The sequence below is a fragment of the Dendrobates tinctorius genome, unplaced genomic scaffold (assembly GCF_039654945.1).
Source record: "Dendrobates tinctorius isolate UK_male_01 unplaced genomic scaffold, ASM3965494v1 ptg000326l, whole genome shotgun sequence".
NCBI classification, from domain to species: domain Eukaryota; kingdom Metazoa; phylum Chordata; class Amphibia; order Anura; family Dendrobatidae; genus Dendrobates; species Dendrobates tinctorius.
Window position 1 is genome coordinate 12,299,433 of NW_027361993.1, and position 26,816 is coordinate 12,326,248.

General features: G+C 45.7%; 1 protein-coding gene across 7 annotated transcripts in view; it reads left to right on the forward strand.

Annotated features, from left to right (window-relative positions):
* The window catches only part of ACOT7 (acyl-CoA thioesterase 7), a 313,478-nt gene that overhangs the window by 45,106 nt on the left and 241,556 nt on the right, over positions 1-26,816 (forward strand). For all 7 annotated transcript variants that reach the window (XM_073561759.1, XM_073561758.1, XM_073561756.1 and 4 more), the window contains one exon: positions 15,014-15,170. In XM_073561759.1, the coding sequence (XP_073417860.1) occupies positions 15,014-15,170 (157 nt within the window). The remainder of the gene's footprint in view (positions 1-15,013; positions 15,171-26,816) is intronic.

Sequence of the window (26,816 nt, forward strand, 5' to 3'; positions counted from 1 at the left end):
GATTTCAAGATCCCTTCCTCCCGCCTTGTTAAAAGTATTTTACTGTATTGTCGTGTCGTTTATTTGTGAGATAATCTCCCTGTTTTAGGGAAGATTGGGTCATGAGAGTAATAATTTTATTCAGTGATGGAGATATTTAATGGTTTTAATGGTTATGATGAAATAAAATTGGTTGTTGAGTAACTCAAAATAAACGCCACAGCCATTTTATGCCAAACTTAGAACTCGGTGTCCTGTGTCCTTTTTTCTTATGTATGAGAGTGGGGCCTGTGTTATCATGGGCTACATCAAATGACACCACAGTAAGCAAATTTAGGAGGCAGAGGGGAGGGAATGAAGTCTCTTATAAGATTTCTCTGTTAAGTTATATTCCAAATTGACTAATATTCACCTGAACTGTTGATCTCTGTAAAGTTTGTTTAAAGTACAGTTCCACTTTACGCCTGTCTAGTTGCAGTACCGCACATGCTTTAAGCTAAACCCATGAACACCGCTATCTCCTCTGCGATACCACACTAGTCACAAGAAAGGAGGGTGGCACTCACCGGTCTATAAAATCCAACGTTTATTTCAAACTTTAAAACCTCTTCGGCAGGACAGTGGGATGCGGAATGTGAGGATGACGGCCGTTTGTCGCGAAACGGCCGTCTTCTTCACACTCCCCTTCCCAAACAGAACGGATTGATACCGACTATGTGTATTTTTTTTTAATTGCTTTATTTTAATGAGACAGCAGGGGGTAATTTTAAACTTTTGTAATTTTTTATTTTTTTTTATTTTTATTTGTTAGTCCCCATAGGGGACTTGAAGCTCTAGTCTTCTGATTGTTTGTACTATACATAGCTGTACATCATCACTGCAATGTATAGAGAAAATCCTGATCCCCAGATAAATGCTGGCTTCCACAGGCACTGTCATGACAAGCACAGAGGTCTTCAGCAGACCCCCAGCTGTCATGGCGCCCCACGATCACTGCACTAACAGGCCAATGGTTGAGTGGAATGACGCGCAGCCCTGCCGGCACATGTTGAATTCTGCTGTCATTTTTATGGATGAAGCAGCGTCTCGTGAAGCACGTGCATCAGCTTCCCAAATACAGGTGTTTTTTGAATTGATGTATCCACATAGATGAAACTAGGCTTCGTTAATGTACCATGTAACAGATTAACAACCGCAAGTGGAGCTCCGCACCTGCTGCGGCTGTTAGAAGCAGAAGATGGCAGAATAATTCAGTCATCATCTGCTGGGAAAGATGGGGGATTGGCTTTTCAGCGCGTTTTGATGTTTTCAACCCTGAAAGTGACGAATACCTTTAGGCTATGTGCACACGGAGTTTTTTGGCTCTGCGGATTTTGTAGTAAAAACCGCAGATAAATCCACAGGACTAAAGTCCTGCGGTTTTGCCCTGCGGTTTTACACCTCATAATGGATGAGGTGTGAAACTGCAGAGCTTCTGCACTAAAGAATTGACATGCTGTGGATTGTAAACCGCAGCATGTGCACTGCGTTTTCCAGTTTACCATTGAAAACAATGGTACTGTACAACACACCTAAATCTGCTGCGGACCCACAGCTGCAGAAACGCTGCGGATCCGCAGCAGAATCCGCACCGTGTGCACATACCCTTACAGAAGAGTGAAGGACAAAATTATGTTAACAATTTTGGGCGACAAGGAAAATCCAGAAAAGAGTGGAGGTTTTGCAAAAATATTAAAAATGTTATTTACAGTTAAACTGAGATATTGTAAAATTAGAGTTCCTCTATAAAATAATGTATAAAAGCGGTGTTCAATGATATAAAAATATGGATGTAGCTAAGAAACAAGGGCACTTGTGTTGGTCAAACACAGGGTTATTTTTCTGTTCAGTAGCTGCACTCTTTCATCACAGAAGTTGAACAATTCAGTCATTTTATGGTCAAAATTATTATTTTATAGCAAAAAGATTAGACATGACTAGTGTTGAGCGATACCATCCGATATCGTGAAATATCGGATCGGATTGGATCGGACCGATACCCAAAAAGTATCGGGTATCACCGATTCCGATACCGGAAACCAATGCAAGTCAATGGGACTGAAATATCGGAATTAAAAAAAACCCTTTCTTTCCTTGTAGGTTAATTCTACATGAAGAAAAACAACTAAGAATAATGTAGAATGTATTGGGGGAGGTGGAGGAGACATTAAAGGCATAGAGGTTTAGCCCAATAAAATGGAATAGCAGGAATATTTTTTTTTTTAAGACGTTCGGAGTTATAAAGATATTGACTATGTTAACCTTTTTTATATTTTGTCAGATATGTGTGTTTCACTACTTCCATGCTCTTCACCTTCTTTTTTACTTCTCCCACACTTTCTCCTTCATGATCCTCAGCAGCAGCAGCATCTTTTTCATCAACTTCTTCTTCACCGTATTCATCTTCTTCACCTTCTTCCTATTATTCTTTTTTTTTTTTACATTCTTCATATTCTTCTTATTCAACTATTATTCTTCATATTCTACTTCATCTTCTTCTATTCTTCTTCTTCATCATATTCTTATTTGTGACAGTAATTCCTGTAGTTATTATCTATAAAAGTTTGAAAATTGCACCTTCCGTTCTGCCTGTCACAAAAGATTTACAACAGGATTTGTCCGCATTCAGTTTGGCCTGCAGCAGCAGGCATTCTCCAGGGGCACCACGAGGAGGAACGGACTCACCCCCATACACTACTTAGTCTTCTTCTGCTTAGAATTTAGATAATATCTTTTGCTCTGATTTTTAGTCTTATGCTTAATGTTCTTCTGCTTTTTGTTCTTCTGCTTCTTGTTCTTCTGCTTCTTGTTCTTCTGCTTCTTGTTCTTCTGCTTCTTGGTCTTCTGCTTCTTGGTCTTCTGTCTCTTGTTGTTCTGTACCTTGGTGGTTGTCTTCATGTTCTTTGTCCTCTTGGTCATCTTCTTCAGGGTCATCTTTTTGGTCTTCTTCGGGGTGGTCCTCCGGGTCGTCGTCTTCAGGGTCATCGTTTTCGTGGTTGTCATCTTCTTCGGGGTGGTCTTCAGGGTCGTCGTCTTCAGGGTCCTCGTCAGGGAGATCCAGAGTGATAACCAAAAACCATTTCCAAAAGCTTGAACTTGGAAATGTAGCAGAAGGTACAAGAAGGCTGAGGAACTGCCGAGAACCAGCTGACGGTGCTGGAACCCGGATGGGTAGCAGAAGCTACAAGAGCCAATGGAACTAGCGAGGATCAGCTGACAGTGCTGGAACCCGGAGAGGCAGCAGAAGGAACAAGAGCCAATGGCACTACCGAGGACCAGCTGACGGTGCTGGAACCCGGTTACTAAGCAGGAGGTACCTGTGCTAGAAAGCACTACCAAGGACCAGCAGACGTTGCTGGAACTCGGATACCGAGAAGGAGGCACCTAAGCCAAAGGCACTGCTGAGAACCAGCTGACGGTGCTGGAACCCGGATGGGTAACAGAAGATACCCATGAAAAACAAAGTTGCAAGGCCGCAAGCCGGCCGCAGTTACCGAAACCTGCAGTCCTACAGGGGGTGCTTGTCCTATTGACACTACGGAACCAGCTTTGGTTGCCGGATTCCGCAGCCCACATAGGAAGCCCATAAACTTCAGGCACCATAGACTCGGCTAACCCGACCGCAACACGACAGGACAACTTATTGGTGGCAAAGTGACATTGACACTACCCGGAAACGGCAGGCGTGCTTGGACCAGGCTGGGCAGGATGGAGTACCTGTGCCAAAGACAATGCCGGGAAACAGCTGGCGGTGCTGGAACCCAGGGAAAATACTACAAACAGAGTGGAGACAGAGGCCTAATTGGAGCAAGTTTAAAATCTGTAGTTGTGTGAGTGTGGACAGAGCAGGAGAAATTGCCGGACACACAGCTGGGGATCAGATGACATTTCTGAACCCCAATAACACTGGAGCATATGTTGACTATGCAGACGTCACTTCTGAGCATCAACTGGCGGTGTTGGAGCCCAAGGTCAATCAGGGTGTAGGATGAGGCCTAATTTCATCAAGTTTAATATCTGTTGTAGACTACTACTGATTTTAAACGTGCTCCAATTAGGCCTCTGGCTCCACTCTGTCTTTAGTATTTACCCTGGCCTCCAACACCGCCAGTTGCTGCTCAGAAGTGCTGTCCGCACAATCAACACTTGTTCCTGTGTTATTGGGGTTCAGTAACGTCAGCTGATCTCCTGGTGTGTTCGGCAATGTCTCCTGCTCTGTCCACATTCCCACTACTAGTAGTGGGAATGTGGACAGAGCTGGAGACATTGCTGGACACACATCAGGGGATCAGCTGACGTTACTGAACCCCAGTAATACTGGAGCATGTGGTTTTCTCTGTGCAGACGGCACTTCTGAGCAACAACTGGTGATGTTGGAGCCCAGAGTCAATCAGGGTTTAGGCTGAGGCCTAATTGGAGCAAGTTTTATATCTGATGTAGTTTGAATGTGGAGGCAGCAGGAGATATTGCCGTACACACAGCAGGGGAGCAGCTGGCATTACTGAACCCCACTAACACAGGAGCTAGTGTTTTTCTCTGTGCAGACGGCACTTCTCAGCAACAACTGGCGGTGTTGGAGCCCAGGGTCAATCATGGAGTAGGCTGAGGCCTACTTGGAGCAAGTGTAAAATCTGATGTAGTTTGAATGTGGAGGGAGCAGGAGACATTGCTGGACACACAGCAGGGGAGCAGCTGGCGTTACTGATCCCCACTAACACAGGAGCTAGTGTTTTTCTCTGTGCAGACGGCACTTCTGAGCAACAACTGGCGGTGTTGGAGCCCAGGGTCAATCATGGAGTAGACTGAGGCCTACTAGGTGCAAGTGTAAAATCTGATGTAGTTTGAATGTGGAGGGAGCAGGAGACATTGCCGGACACACAGCAGGGGAGCAGCTGGCGTTACTGAACCCCACTAACACAGGAGCTAGTGTTTTTCTCTGTGCAGATGGCACTTCTGAGCAACAACTGGCGGTGTTGGAGCCCAGGGATTACAGTTCAGGTGGTAGAAACATGAACACAACAGGAGACCTGGATACTGTTGCCAACCAATTATTTATTCTGGAAGAGGACTGGCAAATTCCGGCGAGATCCAGGCCTTGTTCATTTTCCGAAAAGTAAGCCGGTCAACGTTATCGGAGGATAGTCGCGTGCGACGGACTGTTAGTACACCACCTGCGGCACTAAAGACGCGTTCCGATAATACACTAGCAGCAGGGCAAGCCAGCACCTCCAATGCATACTGGCTAAGCTATGGCCATGTATCCAGCTTAGAGACCCAAAACTTGAAGGGGGAAGAGCCGTCTGGGAGTACACTGACAGGGCAAGATGTTATGAATAAGTCACCGAAGGAGGAAAAAACAAAAATACAAGCTAAGTGAAAGGAAGAAACAGCCTCCGGAGACCAATTCAGCACATCAGCACCTTTCTTAGTCAAATCAGTCAATGGTTTGGCAATACCAGAAAAATTAGCTATAAATTTACGATAAAAATTAGCAAAACCCAAAAACTTCTGGAGGGCCTTCAAAGAAGTGGGCTGAAGCCAATCATAAATGGCCTGTACCTTGGCCGGGTCCATTTCAATAGTTGACGGAGACAAAATAAATCCCAAAAATGAAATCCTCTGTACCCCAAAAAGGCATTTCGATCCCTTGACATACAGGGAATTCTCCCTCAAAATCCGGAATACATTCCGAACATGTTCCTCATGAGAGTCCCAATCCTTGGAAAAGATCAAAATATCATCCAGATAGATGATCAAAAATTTATCCACAAAGTCTCGGAAAATATCATTCATGAAGCACTGGAAGACAGAAGGGGCATTAGTGAGCCCAAAAGGCATCACCAGGTACTCAAAATGTCCCTCCGGAGTATTAAACGCCATCTTCCATTCATCCCCATGCTTAATGCGAATAAGATTATACGCCCCCCTGAGGTCAAGCTTGGTAAACCAGCAAGCACCTTTAACTCTAGAGAATAGATCAGAGATCAGGGGTAACGGATACTGATATTTAACAGTAATTTTGTTGAGGGAACGATAGTCAATACAAGGCCTTAATGAACCATCCTTCTTGGCCACGAAAAAAAACCCAGCACCTAAGGGTGAAGAGGATGGTCTAATATGACCCTTCTCCAACGACTCCTTAATATAGGATCGCATAGCCTCGTGCTCGGGTACAGATAAATTGAAAAGTCGACCCTTGGGAAATTTACACCCAGGGCTCAGCTCAATTGCACAGTCATAACTCCTATGAGGAGGCAAAGACGCAGACTCATTCTCACTAAATACATCATAAAAATCAGCCAAATAGTCAGGAACATCATGCGACTGGGGAGAGGTGGAGAAAACAGGAGCGTCACTAAGGGAACACCGACAACCCCAACTCACCACAGACACAGATTTCCAATCCAAAACTGGATTATGGATTTGCAACCAGGGAAACCCCAGAACAATGGTATCATGCAGATTATGCAACACCAAAAATCTGCAATTTTCTTGATGGTCTGGGGCGACCCGCATTACCACCTGGGTCCAAAACTGAGGTTTATTCTTCGCCAAAGTAGTAGCATCAATACCCCTCAAAGGGATAGGCGTCCGCAGAGGTGTCATAGGAAATCCACAACGTTTAGCAAAATCCAAGTCCATCAGGTTCAGAGCTGCAGATCAGAGTAATTGCCAGAAGAAACTTAGGTTGAACACCACCCACAGCAAATGTGTGTTCAAAACATTTCTCTCGTTTAGGGCAGACAGAAATAATATGCGAGGCATATCCACAGAAAAAACACAGCTTATTACGCCTTCTGAACTCCTGACGTTGCGCCCTAGACAAAACTCTATCACATTGCATAGGTTCAGACATTTGTTCAACAGGTGGCAACACCTCTCGTGCAGTTCTGCGTTCACGCAAACGCCGATCAACCTGAATGGCTAAAGACATAGAATCATGAAGACCAGAGGGAACAGGAAATCCCACCATAGTATCGTTTACGGTTTCTGACAAACCCTTCTGAAAGAGAGCTGCCAAGGCACCATCATTCCAGGTAGTAAGGACAGCCCACTTTCGGAATTTTTGACAGTACAACTCTGCAGAATCCCAACCCTGGCTCAATGCCAACAGGGCCTTTTCAGCCTGATCAATAGCATTAGGTTCATCGTACAACAGCCCCAAGGCTTGAAAAAATGCGTTCACATTAGTTAGAATAGGATCATCAGGTTTCAAGGAAAACGCCCAATCCTGAGGATCGCCGCGCAGCAAGGAGATGACAATTTTAACCTGCTGTGCGGAGCTCCCTGATGAGTTAGGCTTCAAGGCAAGAAATAATTTACAATTATTCTTAAAGTTCAAAAATTTAGACTGATCCCCAAAAAACACATCAGGAGTAGGGATCTTTGGCTCAGCAACATGTGAATGAGCAAGATAGGCGGAAATTCCCCGCACTTCAGCGAGCTGCTCCACACGATCAGACAATTGCTTCATCTCCATTGAGAAGAAAAAATTCCCCCTACGGCCTCAAAGACATAGAGGGAAAAATATACACACACAAAAAAAAAAATTGACACTTTTTTTTTTTTTTCCCTTTTTTTTTTTACAATTCCTTCCTGCTATTGAGTACCCTAGAATCTGCGGTATGGCTGATGATTCTGTTTTGAATGAGTCACCGAAGGAGGAAAAAACAAAAATTCAAGCTAAGTCCAGAAAACCGGAGAGGTTGGTAGCTATCGGATTGCAGACCCCTGATCCTATTCGCCACAACTAACAGTAGCCGTGGGGGGTTCCTATGGTGCCCTAGACCCCTCGTTCACAGCCGGAGAACTAAATAAGAATAAAGAAAGAAAGGGGAAGTCTAAACTGCCCCAGAGCGGACCCCAAAGCAGTAGACAGCCCCCAACATGTATTGTCGGTGAAAAGCAGATGAAAACACAGACAGAAAGACAGGTTGAGCAAACGATGGGGCCCAACTAACTAAATAGGAAAGGACAGAAAAGATGTTGGCTGCAATCCGCATAAAACCCTACCAAAAATGTCCCAACCGTCTGATAGGGAAAAAGGCCCTGAAGTCGCTAGACTTCATTCAAAATCACTGTATCAGCACTCAGGTATATTCTGAAAACAGAGCAAAGAGATAAACTGATCAGAGACAAAAATGGAGCTCAGCCCGTCCCAACAAAGGCAGGCTGAACACAAAACACGAAGCAAACAGACAAAATCTCATGGAAAAATAAGAGAGCAAAAACTTAGCTTTCAGTAGACAGGACTAACTGGTTGCAAGAGCTCAGAGCAGAAAGGATCACCAGCACCCCTGTAGGGCGTCGGCTGCCTTATATCCACTCAGTGATTCCGGGTGTCCAATCAGGCTCCACCTGTTCAGATGACAGGTTCTTCTCAACCCAATCAATTTCACTACCTCTCTTCACCAGCAGAGGGAGTTCATCAGACATCAACGGTGAAGGGGAAAATGAACTCACAACATCAAGACATGTAGTCTGTCACCATCTGACGGAAACGTTGCCTCCTGCTGACTGGAGCCGTCTGTGATGGTGTTGACATTTGTGTCGGGCACACAAAACTTTGCCACATTTGGGCCATACTGGTCTTGCCTTGTGCTGAGGCGCTGCCTCTACTCCCTCTTTGTGCAGAGCTTCCTCCACTGCCTCGACGCACAGAGCTGCATTGTAAAGCATTAGCCGCACGGCTCTCGGATGGAATGGAGAACATGATGAAATGCACCAGTGTGTCTTGGTACTCCCGCATTTTACGCTCCTGGTTCAACGGTGTTATGAGGCTTTGTAAGTTGTCCCGGTAGCGAGGATCTAGGAGGGTGTACACCCAATAATCAGCCGTGTTGAGAATGTGGGCGTTACGGCGGTCGTTTCTCAGGCACTGCAGCATGAAATCAACCATGTGCTGCAGACTCCCAACTGCCCAAGAAACTCTGTCCCCTGCTTGAGGCGTCATCTCTGCCTGCTCTGCATCACCCCACCCTCGCTGTACATACTGACTACTAAAGCATTGTGTACCTCCCTTCTCTGGACAGATGTCTTCCTCCTCCATTGACTCCTCCTCATCCTCCTCACAAAGTGTCCCCTGCCTAGGCCTTTGTGAGGAACCACGTTGCGCAGACTGTCCAGAAGCAGATGGCATTTGTGACTCCTTATCCTCCACCTCTTCCAAAACCTCCTCCCTTAGTGCTTGCAGTGTTTTTTGAAGCAGGCAGATAAGGGGAACAGTCATGCTGACTAGTGCATCATCTGCACTCGCCATCAGCGTGGAATCATCGAAGGCACGCAAAATGTGGTAGATGTCTTTCATAGAGGCCCACTCAGTGGTGCTGAAGTGTGACCGGCGCACAGTGCGACTTGTTTGCGCCTGATGCAGCTGGTACTCCATTACTGCTGCCTGCTGCTCACACAACCGCTCCAACATATGTAACGTTGAATTCCACCTGGTGGGTAGGTCATATATGATGCGATGTTCCGGAAGGCGGAATCGGTGCTGCAGTGCGCGATCATGCCATGCTGGAATGCCGCAAGTGAACGCACTCTATGCGGACCTTGTGCAGCAGTGCATCAAGATCCGGATAGTCACTCAGAAAGCTCTGCATGACCAAGTTGAGCACATGTGCCAGACATGAGATGTGAGTGAGGTTGCCTAGGCCACCAGATTTCGGCCATTGTCAGACACTACCAAGCCTGACTGGAGATTCGCTGGCACAAACCACACATCGCTCTCCTGCTTGATGGCATTCCAGAGCTCCTACGCTGTGTGGCTTCGATTCCCCAAATAAATTAATTTCAGTACGGCCTGTTGACATTTGGCCACGGCTGTGCTCATATCGGTCGTAACAGGCTCCTGCAGCGCTGATTCTGAGGAACTGGAGTATGAGGAGGAGTCAATGTGTACAGACTGGATTCCTGCAATCCTTGGAGTTGGCAGAACACGTACAGCGCCACTCTCAAGATCTGTACCTGGCCCCACAACATTGATCCAATGGGCAGTGAGGGAAAGGTATCGTCCCTATCCATGGTTACTGGTCCACGCATCGGTGGTCAGGTGGACCTTGCTAGTGACGGCGTTTAGTAGCGCATGTTTAATTTTTCCCTCCACATGCTTTTGCAGGGCAGGGACAGCTTGCTTGCTGAAATAAAAGCGGCTGGGCACGGTGTATTGTGGGACTGCCAATGCCATGAAGTTACAGAAGATGTCAGTCTCCACCAGCCTGAATGAGAGCATTTCAAGGGCCAGTAGTTTGGCAATGCCAGCATTCAGAGCCTGTGCTCGGGGATGGTTTGCCGAGTAATGGCCGCCTTTTCTCCCATGCCTGTGCTACCGATGGCTGTAGAGTGGCCTGGGAGTGTGAGGATGACAGGGAATGTGGTGCTGTGGGTGGAATGTCACTGGGTCTCTGGACAACAGTGCCAGAGGTTGTTCCATGGCGATCCTGTGAGGAAGCCGCACCAGCTGTGTGTGAGCTGGAGGAAGAGGCTACAACACGAGCTGAAGAGGTGGTAGGTGGTGCTGTAGTTTGGCCTAGGTCTTCAGTGTGTCTTTGTAACTCCACCACGTGCTTGGTCCGCACATGTTTCCACATATTTGTGGTATTCAGGTTGCTGACACTTTTCCCTCTTTTGACTTTATAATTACACAGCTTGCATTTGACAAAGCAAATGTCATCTGCAACTGTGTCAAAAAAGGACCACGCACTGCAAGTCCTGGGAGCGCCCGTTTTGGGTTTTCCAAGAGGATTGCTCCTAACGGGTGCCGAAGTGGAGGCTACAGGCAACCAAGTCTGCCCCCTCCCTCTCCCTCCTGTTTTGGCCGTTCGGGGAATCTCTTCCTCAGAGCTTCTCCCACCACCTTCCTGCTCCTCATGCCATGATGGGTCAAGGACGTCATCATCTACACTCCCCTCTTCAAACACCTGCTTCTTCTGGGTAGCCTCGCCAGCACCGTACGCACCAGAAAGTGGCACCTGAGTATCATCTGATGCGTACTGAGGTGTGCTGACCATAGGCACTGGCCCACCCACCTCTTCAGATTCAGAGGGACAAAGCAGTTGCGCATCACTGCATACTCCCTCTTCTTCACATTCTAGAATGCTGCTTGGCTGGCCCCCTCTTTCCAAGCCAACAGATTCAGACAACAGAAGTAGAGAATGAGATGGCTCCTGTCCAGGGCTCTCTGACTGCCTGGGCAATTTGGCAGGTGGTGAAGAGACAGATGGTTGATCTTCAGTGCTCTGGCCCTGAGAGGATATGGAAGTCATTGAAGTCAATGCATTAGCTGCCATCCATCTGACAACGGCTTCAATTTGTTCGTCCCGCAGAAGTGGGGTACAGCGAGGTCCTACAAAGCTGCGCATAAAGGACTGTTGCCTGGTAAAACTGGGGGATGCTGAGTCACTGGTGCCCGCAGCAGGCACAGAATCCCCACGTCCTCTCCCTGCTGAAACTCCACGACCATGTGCCTTACTCCCTGCCTTCTTCATCTTGGTAGACTGATAAAGATAGGCAGAAAAGTACAAAGGGGGGCTTAGTGTGCTTATTCCTGAACAGCTGCTAACAGGTATAAGAAACACTAATTTTATAAAGTGTGTGGAATACACTTTAATATGAGCTAATGTGGCCTACACAACTGTAAAATGGAGTGTTTGTTGAACTTTATTTACGTGTTTTTTTTTCAAAAAAACAAAGGATGTGACCAAAGATGTGAAAGCGATAGTATCACAAACTTTTTGGAGCTATTACAATGCAGGAAGGTAACCTACAATGCAATAGATGAGGCTCCAAAAAATAGGCTAATACTAATCTGGCTGCGGCTGCAGGGCACAAGCCAGCAAAAAGGCTCCTCTATCTACTCCTATATAACATTTGCAACCAACCAATGTAGATGGATATGGATGGAAGCACACTAATAGGAGAAAAAAATCAGGAAAAATGAGCTGCAATAAAACAAAAAAAGGACTATGTATGAGGCAGTGAGGCACGCTGAGCGGACTACAACCAGAGGTGGCTGCAGAACACACTACAACGTTAGCTGCACTCACACACAGAGACCTCACAGACAGCCGTGAACAGTGCAGAGAACTGGGCACTAGCACTGAAAGGCTGCATAAAGGCTGCGCTGTCTACTCCTATAGTGTTTTCAACCAATGTATATGGATACGGATGGATGCATACTAATAGGAGAATTAATGAAAACTGAGCAGCAATAAAACAAAAATATGTATGAGGCAGTGACGCACGCTGAGCGGCCTACAACCAGAGGTGACTGCAGGACACACTACAGCGTGAGCTGCACTCACACAGACCTTGCAGACAGCTGTGAACAGCGCTGCAAGGCAAAAGAAAGCTACAGTGATTGAGAATTTAGCCTGGGTAAAGCACTATTATTTAGCAAATCGCTATCTCTCACTGTCCCTCAGAGTCTTGAACAGCATCCTGTCCCTAACTGAATTCACAGCAGAGTGAACCCTAAATGGCGGTGGCGGCTTATATAGTGCATCATGACATCATTTCAGCAGCCAATCACAGCCATGCCATTAGTTAACATGCCTACATGCCTAACAGGATGTGCCCACACTTCTGAGGATTCCTCATTGGCTGAATCAAATCAAACTGGCTCATAGCATTATGGGAACTTCCGATTCCGGTATTCGATATGCTAAAAGTATCGGAACTCAGTATCGGAATTCCGATACCCGATATTTGCGGTATCGGAATGCTCAACACTAGACATGACCCCTCTTAGCAGCTAATACTTGTAATCAGGATAGTATGAATGTTAACCACTAGATGGCAGTGAAGACTTGTTTTAGGATTTCTTTGGCAGGGAAGTCTGTTACAGATGACTTCTTTTTACTTCTCTGCAAACCGCGATTGGCTGAAAGGTAGTGTTCATACCTACTGTTAAAAAGGAGTGCCATTATGATCACACACTTTATAATACACATCTAGCGGATTCAGAACCTCATTATCCACATCTCAGCTTCTGCAGAACCTTTTCATATACACCTCACCTGCTGCAGAATGTTATAATACACATCTCAGCTGCTGCAGAACCTCATCGTATATATCATAAAAACATACATTTTGCAGTACATCATATTAAATTCCTCCGCTGTGAACATCATAACAAAACACCATCTGCTGCAGAACATCAAATTACACACCTCTACTGCTGCAGAACATCATATTACACACCTCCATAAGCACAATTACATAATGTAGGTCTTTATAATACAGTGGCTTGCAAAGGTATTCACCCCAATGACATTTTTTTTGTGTTTTGCTACCTCACAACCTGGAATTTCACTGTAATTACAGCTGTAAGTCATTTTGGATAAGTCTCTATGAGCTTTGCACATCTTGCCACTGGGATTTTTGCCCTTTTCTCAAGGCAAAACTGCTCCAGCTCCTTCGCGTTAGATGGTTTCCTCTGGTGAACAGCAATCTTCAAGTCTGACCACAGATTCTCAATTGTAAGGTCTGGGCATTGATTAGGCCACTCCAAAACATTTCCACGTTTCCCCTTTGCCCACTCAAGTGTTGCTTTAGCAGTATGCTTTAAGTTATTGTCTTCTTGGATAGCGAACCTCCGTCCCAGTCTCAAATCACTGACAGAGTGAAACAGGTTTTGCTTAAGAATATCCCTTTATTTTGCACCATTCATCTTCCCCTTGACTGACCTTTTTCCCTGTCCCTGCTGCCGAAAAACATCCCCACTGCATGATGCTGCCACTGCCATGTTTCACTGTGGGGATGGTGTTCTTGGGGTAAAGAGCTGTGTGGTTTTGGCGCCAGACATGGCGTTTATCTTGGTGGCCAAAAAGTTCATTTCTGGTCTCTTACCACAGCACCTTCCTACATACAATTGGGGAGTCTCCCACGTCTTTTGGCAAACTCAAAACGAGCCACACAATTTGTGTGTGTAAGTAAAGGCTTTTTTTCTTCCCACTCTTCCATAAAGGCCACCTCTATGAAGTTGGGAACCTCTACCTTCACCTCAAGTCTACTTGGGAACTCTGCAGCTCCTTCAGGGTTACCTTTGGTCTCTGTGCTGCCTCTCTGATTAATGACCTCCTTGCCCGGGCTGAGAGTTTTGTTGGTCGGCCCTCTCTTGGCAGGTTTGTTGTGGTACCATGTTCTTTCCATTTGATAATAATGGATTTGATGGTGTTCGGGGGATCATCAGATATTGAGATTTTTTTTTTTTTTTTATACCCAACCCTGACTTGTACTTCTCCACAACTTTGTCCCTGAGTGGTTTGGAGATCACCTTGGTCGTAATGGTGTTGTTTGGAGATCTCCTTGGTCTTCTTGGTGGTGTTTGGAGATCTCCTTGTGGATCTGCTTGGTCTTCATGGTGGTGTTTGGTTAGTGGTGGTGCACCTTCTATGGCCTTTCAGAAAAGGTAAAGTGTGTATACGGACAGACATGTGACACTTGGGTTGCACTCAGAGGGACGTCCTGTAACTAAGCAAGTGACTTTTCAAGATACCATGATGGCTTGCACCAAAAAGTTTTAGGGGCTTCATAGCAAAAAAGCTGAATACTTGCGCACATGCCAATGTTTCGTTATTTGATTACATAAATGTAAATTATGCCTATATTTTTCTCACTTCACCAACTTAGACTACTTATTGCTGATGCATCACATGCAAATGAGATTACAAAAATATATAAACACAGATTGTAATGTAGCAAAATAGGTAAAATGGCAAGGGGGGGTGAATACTTTCACAAGCCACTGTAGAAGGCTCAGTTTCTGCAGAACATTGTAATAGTTACTCTGAGCTGTTTGAGAGTATTATAGTATACACCTGAGGTTTAATAGTCCTTTCTTATTAAATATAATATTATAAATATGAAATATTCTCAACTTTATAACATATTTTGTGTTTCTTAGTATTATCATCTGAAATCTGAAAATCTGACAGGTGTTATGATAAGCTCACTATTTATGTTTTCTATATTTTTTATTTCAACTCTTTCATTCTAGGAAAAATGTGTTGCTGCTTTGGCCCGTGTGGAGCGCACAGACTTCCTCTCTCCCATGTGTATTGGAGAGGTGGGACATGTCAGTGCAGAAATCTCATATACTTCCAAGCACTCAGTGGAGGTTCAAGTTAACGTTATGGCTGAAAACATATTGACAGGTAAGACATTTTTTATATACATATGGGGCAGTATCATAGTGTTTTTGTTTCTTGTACGTAAGAGGCAGTAATACAGCAGCTGTGGACTTGTACATAGGAGCAGTATTATAGTAGTTATATTCCTGTACATAGGAGCAGTATTATAGTAGTTATATTCTTGTACATATAGGGCAGTATTATAGTAGTTATATTCTTGTACATAGGGGGCAGTATTATAGTAGTTATATTCCTGTACATAGGAGCAGTATTATAGTAGTTATATTCTTGTACATAGGGGGCAGTATTATAGTAGTTATATTCTTGTACATAGGGGGCAGTATTATAGTAGTTATATTCTTGTACATAGGGGGCAGTATTATAGTAGTTATATTCTTGCACATAGGAGGCAGCATTATAGTAGTTATATTCTTGTACATAGAGGCAGTATTATAGTAGTTATATTCTTGCACATAGGGGCAGTATTATAGTAGTTATATTCTTGTACATAGGAGTAGTATTATAGTAGTTATATTCCTGTACATAGGAGCAGTATTATAGTAGTTATATTCATGTACATAGGAGCAGTATTATAGTAGTTATATTCTTGTACATAGGATGAGAGGCGTCTGTAATTTACATCATAGGTAGACCTCAACTATGGGAGACAAACTGAGAAAAAAAAATCCAGAAAATCACATTGTCTGTTTTTTTTTTTCATTTTATTTGCATATTATGGTGGAAAATAAGTATTTGGTCATAAACAAAATTTCATCTCAATACTTTGTGATATATCCTTTGTTGGCAATGACAGAGGTCAAACGTTTTCTGTAAGTCTTCACAAGGTTGCCACACACTGTTGTTGGTATGTTGGCCCATTCCTCCATGCAGATCTCCTCTAGAGCAGTGATGTTTTTGGCTTTTCGCTTGGCAACACGGACTTTCAACTCCCTCCAAAGGTTTTCTATAGGGTTGAGATCTGGAGACTGGCTAGGCCACTCCAGGACCTTGAAATGCTTCTTACGAAGCCACTCCTTCGTTGCCCTGGCGGTGTGCTTTGGATCATTGTCATGTTGAAAGACCCAGCCACGTTTCATCTTCAATGCCCTTGCTGATGGAAGGAGGTTTGCACTCAAAATCTCACAATACATGGCCCCATTCATTCTTTCATGTACCCGGATCAGTCGTCCTGGCCCCTTTGCAGAGAAACAGCCCCAAAGCATGATGTTTCCACCACCATGCTTTACAGTAGGTATGGTGTTTGATGGATGCAACTCAGTATTCTTTTTCCTCCAAACACGACAAGTTGTGTTTCTACCAAACAGTTCCAGTTTGGTTTCATCAGACCATAGGACATTCTCCCAAAACTCCTCTGGATCATCCAAATGCTCTCTAGCAAACTTCAGACGGGCCCGGACATGTACAGGCTTAAGCAGTGGGACACGTCTGGCACTGCAGGATCTGAGTCCATGGTGGCGTAGTGTGTTACTTATGGTAGGCCTTGTTACATTGGTCCCAGCTCTCTGCAGTTCATTCACTAGGTCCCCCCGCGTGGTTCTGGGATTTTTGCTCACCGTTCTTGTGATCATTCTGACCCCACGGGGTGGGATTTTGCGTGGAGCACCAGATCGAGGGAGATTATCAGTGGTCTTGTATGTCTTCCATTTTCTAATTATTGCTCCCACAGTTGATTTCTTCACTCCAAGCTGGTTGGCTATTGCAGATTCAGTCTTCCCAGCCTGGTGCAGGGCTACAATTTTGTTTCTGGTGTCCTTTGACAGCTCTTTGGTCTTCACCATAGTGGAGTTTGGAGTCAGACTGTTTGAGGGTGTGCACAGGTGTCTTTTTATACTGATAACAAGTTTAAACAGGTGCCATTACTACAGGTAATGAGTGGAGGAAAGAGGAGACTCTTAAAGAAGAAGTTACAGGTCTGTGAGAGCCAGAAATCTTGATTGCTTGTTTCTGACCAAATACTTATTTTCCACCATAATATGCAAATAAAATGAAAAAAAAAACAGACAATGTGATTTTCTGGATTTTTTTTTCTCAGTTTGTCTCCCATAGTTGAGGTCTACCTATAATGTAAATTACAGACGCCTCTCATCTTTTTAAGTGGTGGAACTTGCACTATTGCTGACTGACTAAATACTTTTTTTCCCCACTGTATATTCCTGTACATATGAGCAGAATTGTAGTAGTTATATTCCTGTACATACAGTAGAGGGCAGTATTATAGTAGTTATATTCTTGTACAGAGGAGCAGTATTATAGTAGTTTCATTCTTATACATAGTGGCAGTATTATAGTAGTTATATTCTTGTACATAGAGGGCAGTATTTAGTAGTGACGTATATTCCTGTACATAGGGGATGTATTATAGTAGTTATATTCTTGTGCATAGGAGAGTATTATAGTAATTATATTCTTGTACATAGGGAGCAGTATTATAGTAGTTATATTCCTGTACATAGGGGATGTATTATAGTAGTTATATTCTTGTGCATAGGAGCAGTATTATAGTAGTTATATTCTTGTACATAGGGCAGTATTATAGTAATTATATTCTTGTACATAGGGAGCAGTATTATAGTAGTTATATTCCTGTACATAGGGGATGTATTATAGTAGTTATATTCTTGTGCATAGGAGCAGTATTATAGTAGTTATATTCTTGTATATAGAAGCAGTATTATAGTAGTTATATTCTTGTACATAGGGGCAGTATTATAGCAGTTATATTCTTGTGCATAGGGACAGTATTATAGTAGTTATATTCTTGTACATAGGGGCAGTATTATAGTAGTTATATTCTTGTACATAGGAACAGTATTATAGTAGTTATATTCTTGTACATAGGAGACAGTAATATAATAGTTATATTCTTGTACATAGGAGCAGTATTATAGTAGTTATATACTTGTACATAGGAGGCAGTATTATAGTAGTTATATTCTTGTACACAGGAGCAGTATTAAAGTAGTTATTTACTAACACATGTGTGCCTTAAAACACACCAAATTAATTATAGTAGAACATACTGTTTGTTTAATCGGTTGTAATTTAACAGTGTCTAGTTTACTTTACTGCACAGTTTTAGGCAGTACCCTTTTAATATGCGCCATACCTATTTAAGCAAGGCCGCACACCCTTGTAGCAAAAGTTATAGGAAGTATCTAAATCACATAATAAATATGGTACAAGTCATGAAAGACAGTTTTTTTTGGGGGGACACAAATTGCACCTGAGTTCTTTCCCATTATTTTGCTGCTTGAAATCTCCATTTGATTTATATAATTTGATCCTTATCCAGTTTTTTTTCTTTTTATGATTCTGTCCAACATCCTATCAGAGACGGGCAGTAGTGCAGTTATAGAGACAATGGTGGCTGCCCACCATCACGCATTTCTTCAGCACCACGCGTGTGTGGCATAGATGGATCGCCCGCCAGGGCAGTGGGGTTACTCGGTACCGGGCCGGTGTCTCAGAGGGATGTGTCACGGTGGCGGTGACCTGGTCCGTGGCCCTGGGCGTCCATGCAAAAAGGGTGAAACGTTGGCTGGATAAAGTTTATAGGTGGATGATACGTGAAGCCACCTGTGGTGCTCGGCAATGAATAGGTTAAGCCGATCCTGCAGGCAGATCCTCTGGGACAGATGGTATAAGGCAGCAAGGTGTAAGGGCTCCTCACAGGTAGAGCTGTAGTCCCAGGGCAGTAGTAATAGGTGTTGAGGAAGAGGGGGCAGTGTTAGGCACAGAGATGTAGCAGTGCTGAAGGGGTTGCCGGAAGAAGGCAATGACACAACAGGGTGCAGTTTCCGTTACCTTTACTTTGCTTTGTAAGTGTAGTCCAGGATCCAGATTACAGATGGAACAGAGGCTGATCAGCCTGAAAGCAACTTAGGAATCTCTCTATGCAGATGGGTTGTGTAGTCTCCTTCCTAGCGCTTATCTGAGGTACTTGCAGAACCGAGTTACACTGAAGTTCCTCTTGCTTGCTCTCTTTTAGAACTCCTCTCGCATGGCAGGCAGCCGTAGTCTCCTCTTTCTGACTCGCACAAGTTGCTGCTGTGCCTCTGAGTCTTAGTTGGGAACAGAGCATTTACAGCTTCTCGTTCCTCCGGTTTCTGCTGCAGGACCATCAGCATCCATACAACCTCGGATACCGGACTCCGGACCATGCGCTACAGCTAGAAGTGAGCCTGAATTCTGCTCAATCCTCCAGCTCCTCTTTTACCTCTCCACACAAACTGAACTAACTTCCCTTCCCTGGCCCCAGAGAGCAGCTCCTCCCCCAGTTTGGTTCAGAGCTCCTTCTGCTGGCTTGGAGTGGGAAATGTGCTGTGTGCTGATTTACCTGATAGAGAAATCCTTCATTGCTTCCAAGCATGACCTCACACTTCCTAGGAGGAAGATAATGACACTGTGGCGACCATACTCCTGGGGGCGCCACATAGACGGCAGCAGATACGCACTAAGCAGAGGCGTAGCTAGGGTTTTGGTTCAGGGGGGGCGAAACTTCTGAGTGGGCCCCCAACCAGGTAACCTTGATTACAACTCGGTGACTCACAATAATAGTGGAGGAGAACCTTAGCAGAGGATCGCGCTGTTGCTGAATATAATTTCTAAATAAAGACCAATATTGATATTACCACCAAATAGTGAGTGGTAGATATCCGTCCTACTCAACATACCGTATAAGAGATCACAACACAGTTACAGATGGTATCTTACAGCTGACTTTCTTTCTGATGGAATCGTTCACTTTTCCATCTGGCCCAGACCAACACGACAACTTCTTCCAGCCAGGACTCGTCTGCAGAGATTACAACAAAGATTCATTTCATGTCTCATATTTTCAGCACTGTCACCAATGGGACTACTCCCTACCTGCACAAACTCCTTACCCTGCTGATACCCCAATGCTGAGCCGCTGCTGCTGTATGTGTCCCTTTAACTGTACCTGCTGTGTGGTCCTCTGTGCCCTCTAAATTCTAAAGCAACTCTCGAAAACAGTGCCCATATTTTGTCCCCTAGAAAGTAATAGCGCCATTTGTGCCCCTTTGACAGTCACAGTTACCTGAGTTCCCTATAACAATAAGTGCCCACTTTACATTTAATAATGTCATGAGTCTCCTCCCCTATACACTGTATGATGCTCCCCTATACACAGTATGATGCTCTCTTATACAGTCTAATCCCCCTCACTGTATATATACTGACCGCTTATTATTCCCCAAATTGTTTGATAGCTCCAACACTGTAATCTCCACACTGTATGATGGCCCACTAGATAGCCTCCATATAGTATAATGTGTCAGACAAGTTCACTGTAGTCCTCAATATAGTATAATGCACTCTCCATAGGCAGACCCTATAGAATAATGCAGCCCTTTATATAATGCACCCCATAAAAACTGCTGCTTCACTGCTGCGAGCTCCCGCACATCTCCGGACTGTAGGCACCGAGTAGTGACGCCATTGCAACCCCCTGTCAGTGTTGGCGTTAGTGACATCAGAAGCTGATGAGAGGGGGATGATGGAAGAGGGAGCTTAATGCTCCTTCTCTCATCAATGTAGTCAGCTGAAATGGCATCCAGCCAACACAGTTGATTTTGCAATGACAGGTGGGAACCCACTGCTGGCGCAGGGCCCCTGCGCCTGCTCACGGGCCCCATAGCGGTCGGGTGGCAGATCAGGGAGATAGATTCTGCCTGATCTGCTGCAGAATGTAACACCATTGGCGTGCTGTGGGTGGGTCCCCTCAAAGCGCTGGTCCCGGGGTGACCTCCCTCCCCCTGTAGCTCACCACATTGTAGGATTCACTCCAACAATAAGTCACCTGCATTACTGATACTAATATATTATATCACACTAGTAAAATGTCCATGCCACTAACAATCGCTGTATAGAAAAACACTATTCCACAGCTATTTGTCATCAAGCACTAACTGCTGCTGTGGCACTACAAGTGCCAGACTTAACTTCCCAGTAGGAGCACTCTGGGAGCAGCAAACACTAGTTAGGGTGTGTGCACATGTTGCGGATTCTGCTGCGGATCCGCAGTGGATTTGGTTCTGCGGATCCGCAGCAGTTCTGCTGCGTTGTACAGTACAGTCTATGAGAAATGAAAAACACAGTGCACATGCTGCGGATTTTCTGCGGATTTAAATCTGCAGTATGTCAATTATTTGTGCGGAATCCGCAGCGTTTTGACACCTGCTCCATTATAGGAATCCGCAGGTGTAAAAACGCAGGGGAAATCCGCACAAAATCTGCACTAAATCCGCAGGTAAAACGCAGGTCATTTAACCTGCGGATTTACCTGTGGATTTGGCCAAATCCGCGCGGAAAAATCCGCAGAGTAATCCACAACGTGTGCACATACCCTAATCCTCTAGGACTCGCTGTCAGCCTGGTAACGGGTAGGTTAATAATTGCACGCCAGCACAAACAGCGAGATAAGGTGATCGATACACTGGTTTAACCCTCCCTCTGCCTGCCAGGGAGGATGCGCCGTTTTCTCTGCACAGCTCAATGACTGCAGCCAGCAGTGCAATCTCTAGTTTGCACTTTTCCTGGTTTTCTCTCAGTCCCAAAGTGCAGTAAATTCCCAGGCCAAGACAAAGCATCGCCATATAGCGCATCAGTGACCGCTGCAAAGTGCCTGAAAACTATGTAACATGTAAGGATAGCATCATGTAATGAGTATTACACCCAAATAGCAGTAAGTTGTATGTATCTATCCAAAGCAACAGATCAGACACTTCAAATAGTAATTAACATAGATACTCATCAATTCCCATGCTGTGTGCAGCGTGTCCACTGGTCCTGGAGCAGCACGCTCCTCAGCTTTCAGGCTCCTCTCAGTCAGAAGCAATCAAGTCTAGAGCAGACAGTGAACTCCGCTCACAGGCAGAGGCAGAGCCCCCTGCGTCCAGGCTGCTGCTGGAGCTGATGACTTCTCTGCAGCAGGGAGCTTTCAAGGAGAGCGCGCTCACCCAGGATTGGGTGAGTGACCTCCCCTCCCCCTCTCCTCTGCAGAAGAGCGGTCACATGACTCACTCCCTGCTGCAGCATGTAATTGTATCGGCGCGATATGCACACCGATATAGTTACATAGCATAGCTCAGGTGGGCCCCATCAGAGCGAGGGGCCCGGGGCCATCGCCCCCTCTGCCCCCCGGTAGCTACGCTACTGGCACTAAGCATATGCTGTGCGACGAGTGACTGTCGGGGCTCACAATGGGACGGCGGCAGAGCCCGTACCTCACTCTCTTTCATTCTCTTAGTAATGGCATACTGTGTGATAAAACGTGTCTTGCAGGTTAATGTATGATATATCAGTAGAGATGCTTCCAGACAAAGCTCCACTGTCTTATACCACAGCTGGATGCGCATCTCAATCCTCCTTAATATTCCAATTATATTGCAGAGAACAACTGCCCGAGGTTATGGATTTTTTTTTTGCATGTTGACTAAAATACGGTGTTAGTTTTAGCTGCACCATCTTTGTTATGATTTTGTTCTGTATACAAACAATGGTGCATTTGTTCTCACCCCTAAGGGGCCAAACCACACATTTTTCTTTTTTGTAATAAAGGGAGTAATCTATCAGTAGGTTTTTGCTATGTAATCTGAGAGCAGCACGATGTAGAGCCAGATACCCCGATTCCAGCGATGTGTTACTTACTTAGTTGTGTTTTGCTGTTGCAATAAAATCGGTGTTTTGTCAGCAGGAAATTATCATTAGAGGACTAGCTCCCTCGTGCCACCTAGTCCAATCCCGCCCCACCACTGATTGGCTGCTTTCTGTCAATATACAAAGTGCACAGAAAGCTGCCAATCAGTGATGAGAGCGGCCTTATACAGAGCTCGTCATTCTGCTAGATCTGCAGCAGAGAAAACTGTGGCTCTATCACAACGGTCGCACCCAGATAACTAAAGGAATCGGAGTCTCTGGCCCTACATCATACTGTAGGCAAATTACATAAAAACCTGCTAAAAGATCCCCATTAATAGGAAGTTTAAAACAAGCCCCCTAGTGGTAGGGACAGACTGCCAAGAATTTTGTCATTGACATCTCATCAGCAGTCAAATTCCTTACACCTGAGGTCACCTGATTGGTTGCAGCTGTCATTTATCATCATAATTTCTGGAATGGAGACTGAATATGTGAATTGTGGTTATTTTATTATTTTAATGTATTTGCTACTTTTAGCCTGTCGTTTAAAAATCACTAACAACCCTTTGCTTTGCTGATACTAGAAACCCCTTTAATAATCTAAGCTTTGACATTTGATATGTCTCCATTTTGTCAGGATTATGTTCTGTTTCTGCAGTTTTATAGGCGACCCGTGCTTTAACTTCCAGCTCACCCGTGCCCTGTGCTCGAACCGGGCGTCTAATGTGGGATTACCGGCCCGCTGAATGCGTCTTTCTTATTCAGTGTTATATGTTTATCTCTCTTGACACATTTTCTTTCATTTTCCTTGCAGCTCTTGCCCCACTTTCTGTCCGGATTACTTCTCTCTTCTCCTGTTTTGTCTGTATTTTTCCTTTGCTGCACGGTTGCTTTTAGCATTTTCGGCTTCTTTGCACAATGTTAGTAAGAAGCTAAAAAAGCATAAAATACACTGTAAATGTTACTGTATTCTGCTAGTACGACATCTAGTAATCTGTCGAGTCTGATAGTCTGGTGATTGTTTCCAACACAGGATTGCAGTGCACTGAGATGTCACACAGAAGCTGGCAACTGAGAAAAATGCATACATTTCGTTACTTATATTGCGTTACTGCCTTTAGTATGTGCTAGATACAATGTACACAGTGACTACACCAGCAGAATAGTGAGTGCAGCTCTGGAGTATAATACAGGATGTAACTCAGGATCAGTACAGGATCAGTAATGTAATGTATGCACATAGTGACTACAACAGCAGAATAGTGAGTGCAGCTTTACTCGGCTGCTGCTCATTGTGCTAATTATGGGTGCGGTCGACACTGATCCTGCTGTGTGTTCCTGAGCTCCAGAGAACCAACACCTCTACACCCAGGGACCTGCTCTCTCCTACCCAGGGAGGAGTGGGTTTCCTGGGATGAGTGAAGCAGCCAAGTCCCAGGCTTCTGTTTCCCGGACCAAGCCGGCAGGGAGCAGAAGAAACCAGCAACCGGCCTGCACATCAGAGGACTTGGGGGTGAGACGCTCCACCAGGAGTCGCAGCAATGTGGCTCCTACTCCCCCCCCCAAGTCTGCAGAGACCCAGAGAAGCCGCAAGGCTTCCAACATGGAGGAGAAGCCCAGTGTGTCTTCAGAACTTCCATCTTGGTGATGATTTACCAGAGGAGGCACCTGGGGGCCAGAAGAAAAAGGCAAATACCACCAAACTAAAGCTCCAGGAAGTGGTGAGTTATGTATATGCCCCCCCTCGCTGTACCCCCTGAGTTAGCTGCAGGGTCAGCTCGCTGTATAAGCTCCGTTGCCCAGCCTGGCCTGGGTTCTGCTGTGGATTAGGTGCAAAGGCGCGGGGAGAATACAGAGCACGGTAGTGAGGTGCAGAGCTCCGTCTCTCTTGTAGTAGCGGGGACGTAGCTGCAGGTACATCAGCCGAGAGGCTGTACAGTGAGGGCGGCCCAGCGGCGGGTATACGGTTAGGCCACGATGCTGTGGTGCGCTCGTTAGTGGGAGGGGAGAGCGGCCCAGTGTCGGGGGCCGCTCCGGTAGCCTCGACACCCCTGAATGCTGTTGCCCGCTGATCACTTAGTTGAGAAGTGGCCGCAGTGTGAGGGGGTTGTCAGGGCTGGACGTTCCGATCCTCCCAAAATCTTGTTCTGCGTTGGCTGATCCTTTACATCAGGATCTTGCTGACCAGCGGCGCCTCACAGCGGCAAAAGATCAGTCTAGTGAAGCAAAGAAAATCACCAACTGATGATGTGGAGGGCACCCGTAAGTACAGGGGTGAGGTCGCCTCCAGTTCTGTGGATGAGACTGAGCCCCTTGTGCCTGATGATGCGGAGGTCAAAATGCCACCCCTTGTTGTCACTAGTCCACCAGGAGTGAATGTGGTGGGAGGTGTGGATGAGGAAATTTCTTTGTCTAGTGGTGTGGTTGCTGGTTTGGTGGAGAGTGAGGGTGTTATGGAGGTGGGTAATAGTGATACTGTTGGTGTTGATGTGGTCACTGGTCCGGTTGCCCCCCCCGGTGGTGGCAGTACCCGTTAGTAGTTATGCCGCTGTCACCTCCTGGGGAAATAGGGCGTCCTCCTCGTCTCCGGGCTCTGGGGACAGCATGTTGCAGCGGCATCTCCTGGAGGCTCTAAAGAAGGGGGGAGAGATCACTAATGGTAGAGGGTCGAGAGGTTGATCTATCCTTCTGGGTAGAGAGGCATGGCCTCGGGGCCTTCCGAGAGCAAAATGGGGGAAATACAGTGTGGTCCCTTCCGACAGCCGGGCCAGGTAGTGTGCGTAGTAATGTGGTCCGTCTTCGGTGGAGGGGCAGTGATGCGTGTCCTCCAAGGTCTAAGGTTGTGGAGCTCCTGCTGAAGATGGGCTTCAAGGCTATTGACATCCACGCCTTGATACATCCCTATTCCACGCCTGAGTTTGATGTCAGCTTTGTTCGGCCAGAGGGGCTTGAGCTCTTCTGGTCAAATTATGAGTTGGCAAAAAAATGAGCCCAGCTGGCGAGACTTTGCCATCCATGCAGGGTCTCGCCAAAATCAAGTCAAGAAAGTGACCGTGATGACTTGTACCAAGTCGCTTTCTTGTTATGACATCATGATGTGGCTTGGCAGATATGGAGAAGTGGTGGAGATGCCAAAGAAAAACCATGATCAGTATGGTATCTTGTCAGGGGCCTGGGCGTTTATGGTAAAACTTAAGCGTTCAGGTGGTACGGTTGCCCACATTCCATCATCTGGGTAGGGATCATATCCAGGTCTTCTACCAGGGACAACCGAAGCTCTGTCACAAGTGCGGCAACCCCACACACTTCAGTGCAAACTGCACTGTGCAGAAATGTGTATTGTGTGGGGATATCTGCCATCTTGCTGCATCTTGTGTGGAGATTAGGTGCCACCTGTGTGGTGACTTAGGTCACCCATTAAGCCGTTGTCCTCGCTCCTTCGCTAATGCAGTCGTGACCCCGGTGGGAGAAAGCCGTGAGGCTGATTCTGCTGGGGAAGGGAATAGCAGGGGTAAGGGAGCTGAGGGGCCAAGGAGGAAAAGCAATAAGAAGACGCCTGCCCTGCTGAGGTGTCTAGACAAGCGCAGACAGGAGAGGGAGCTGAGCGAGCCCCGTGCTACTGAGGTGACCCCTGTCCTGGATGCCAGTCTTGCTGCTGAGGCCCTGCAGGATGATGAGTTGGATGAGGAGGTCAGGAGGATCCACAGGGAAGAAACTGCCACTGCCTCCGAATCCTCCCATTATGAAAGTATGGATGAGGATAATAGACAGTGGCTAGAGGACAAGCGTAAGCTCGGCACCAAAAAGGAGAAAGAATGGAGATAAAACATCTTCTCCCGCTCTGACCAAGGTACCTAAGGAAGGAAAAACTGACTCCCCTCTGATTGGTCTTTCTAACTGGTTCCAAGCCCTTGAGAACATCTCTTCCTCTGAGGAGGAAGCTGAGGGTGAGGTTCTGGCTTTGGCGGAGCCTACAGGGGATTCTGA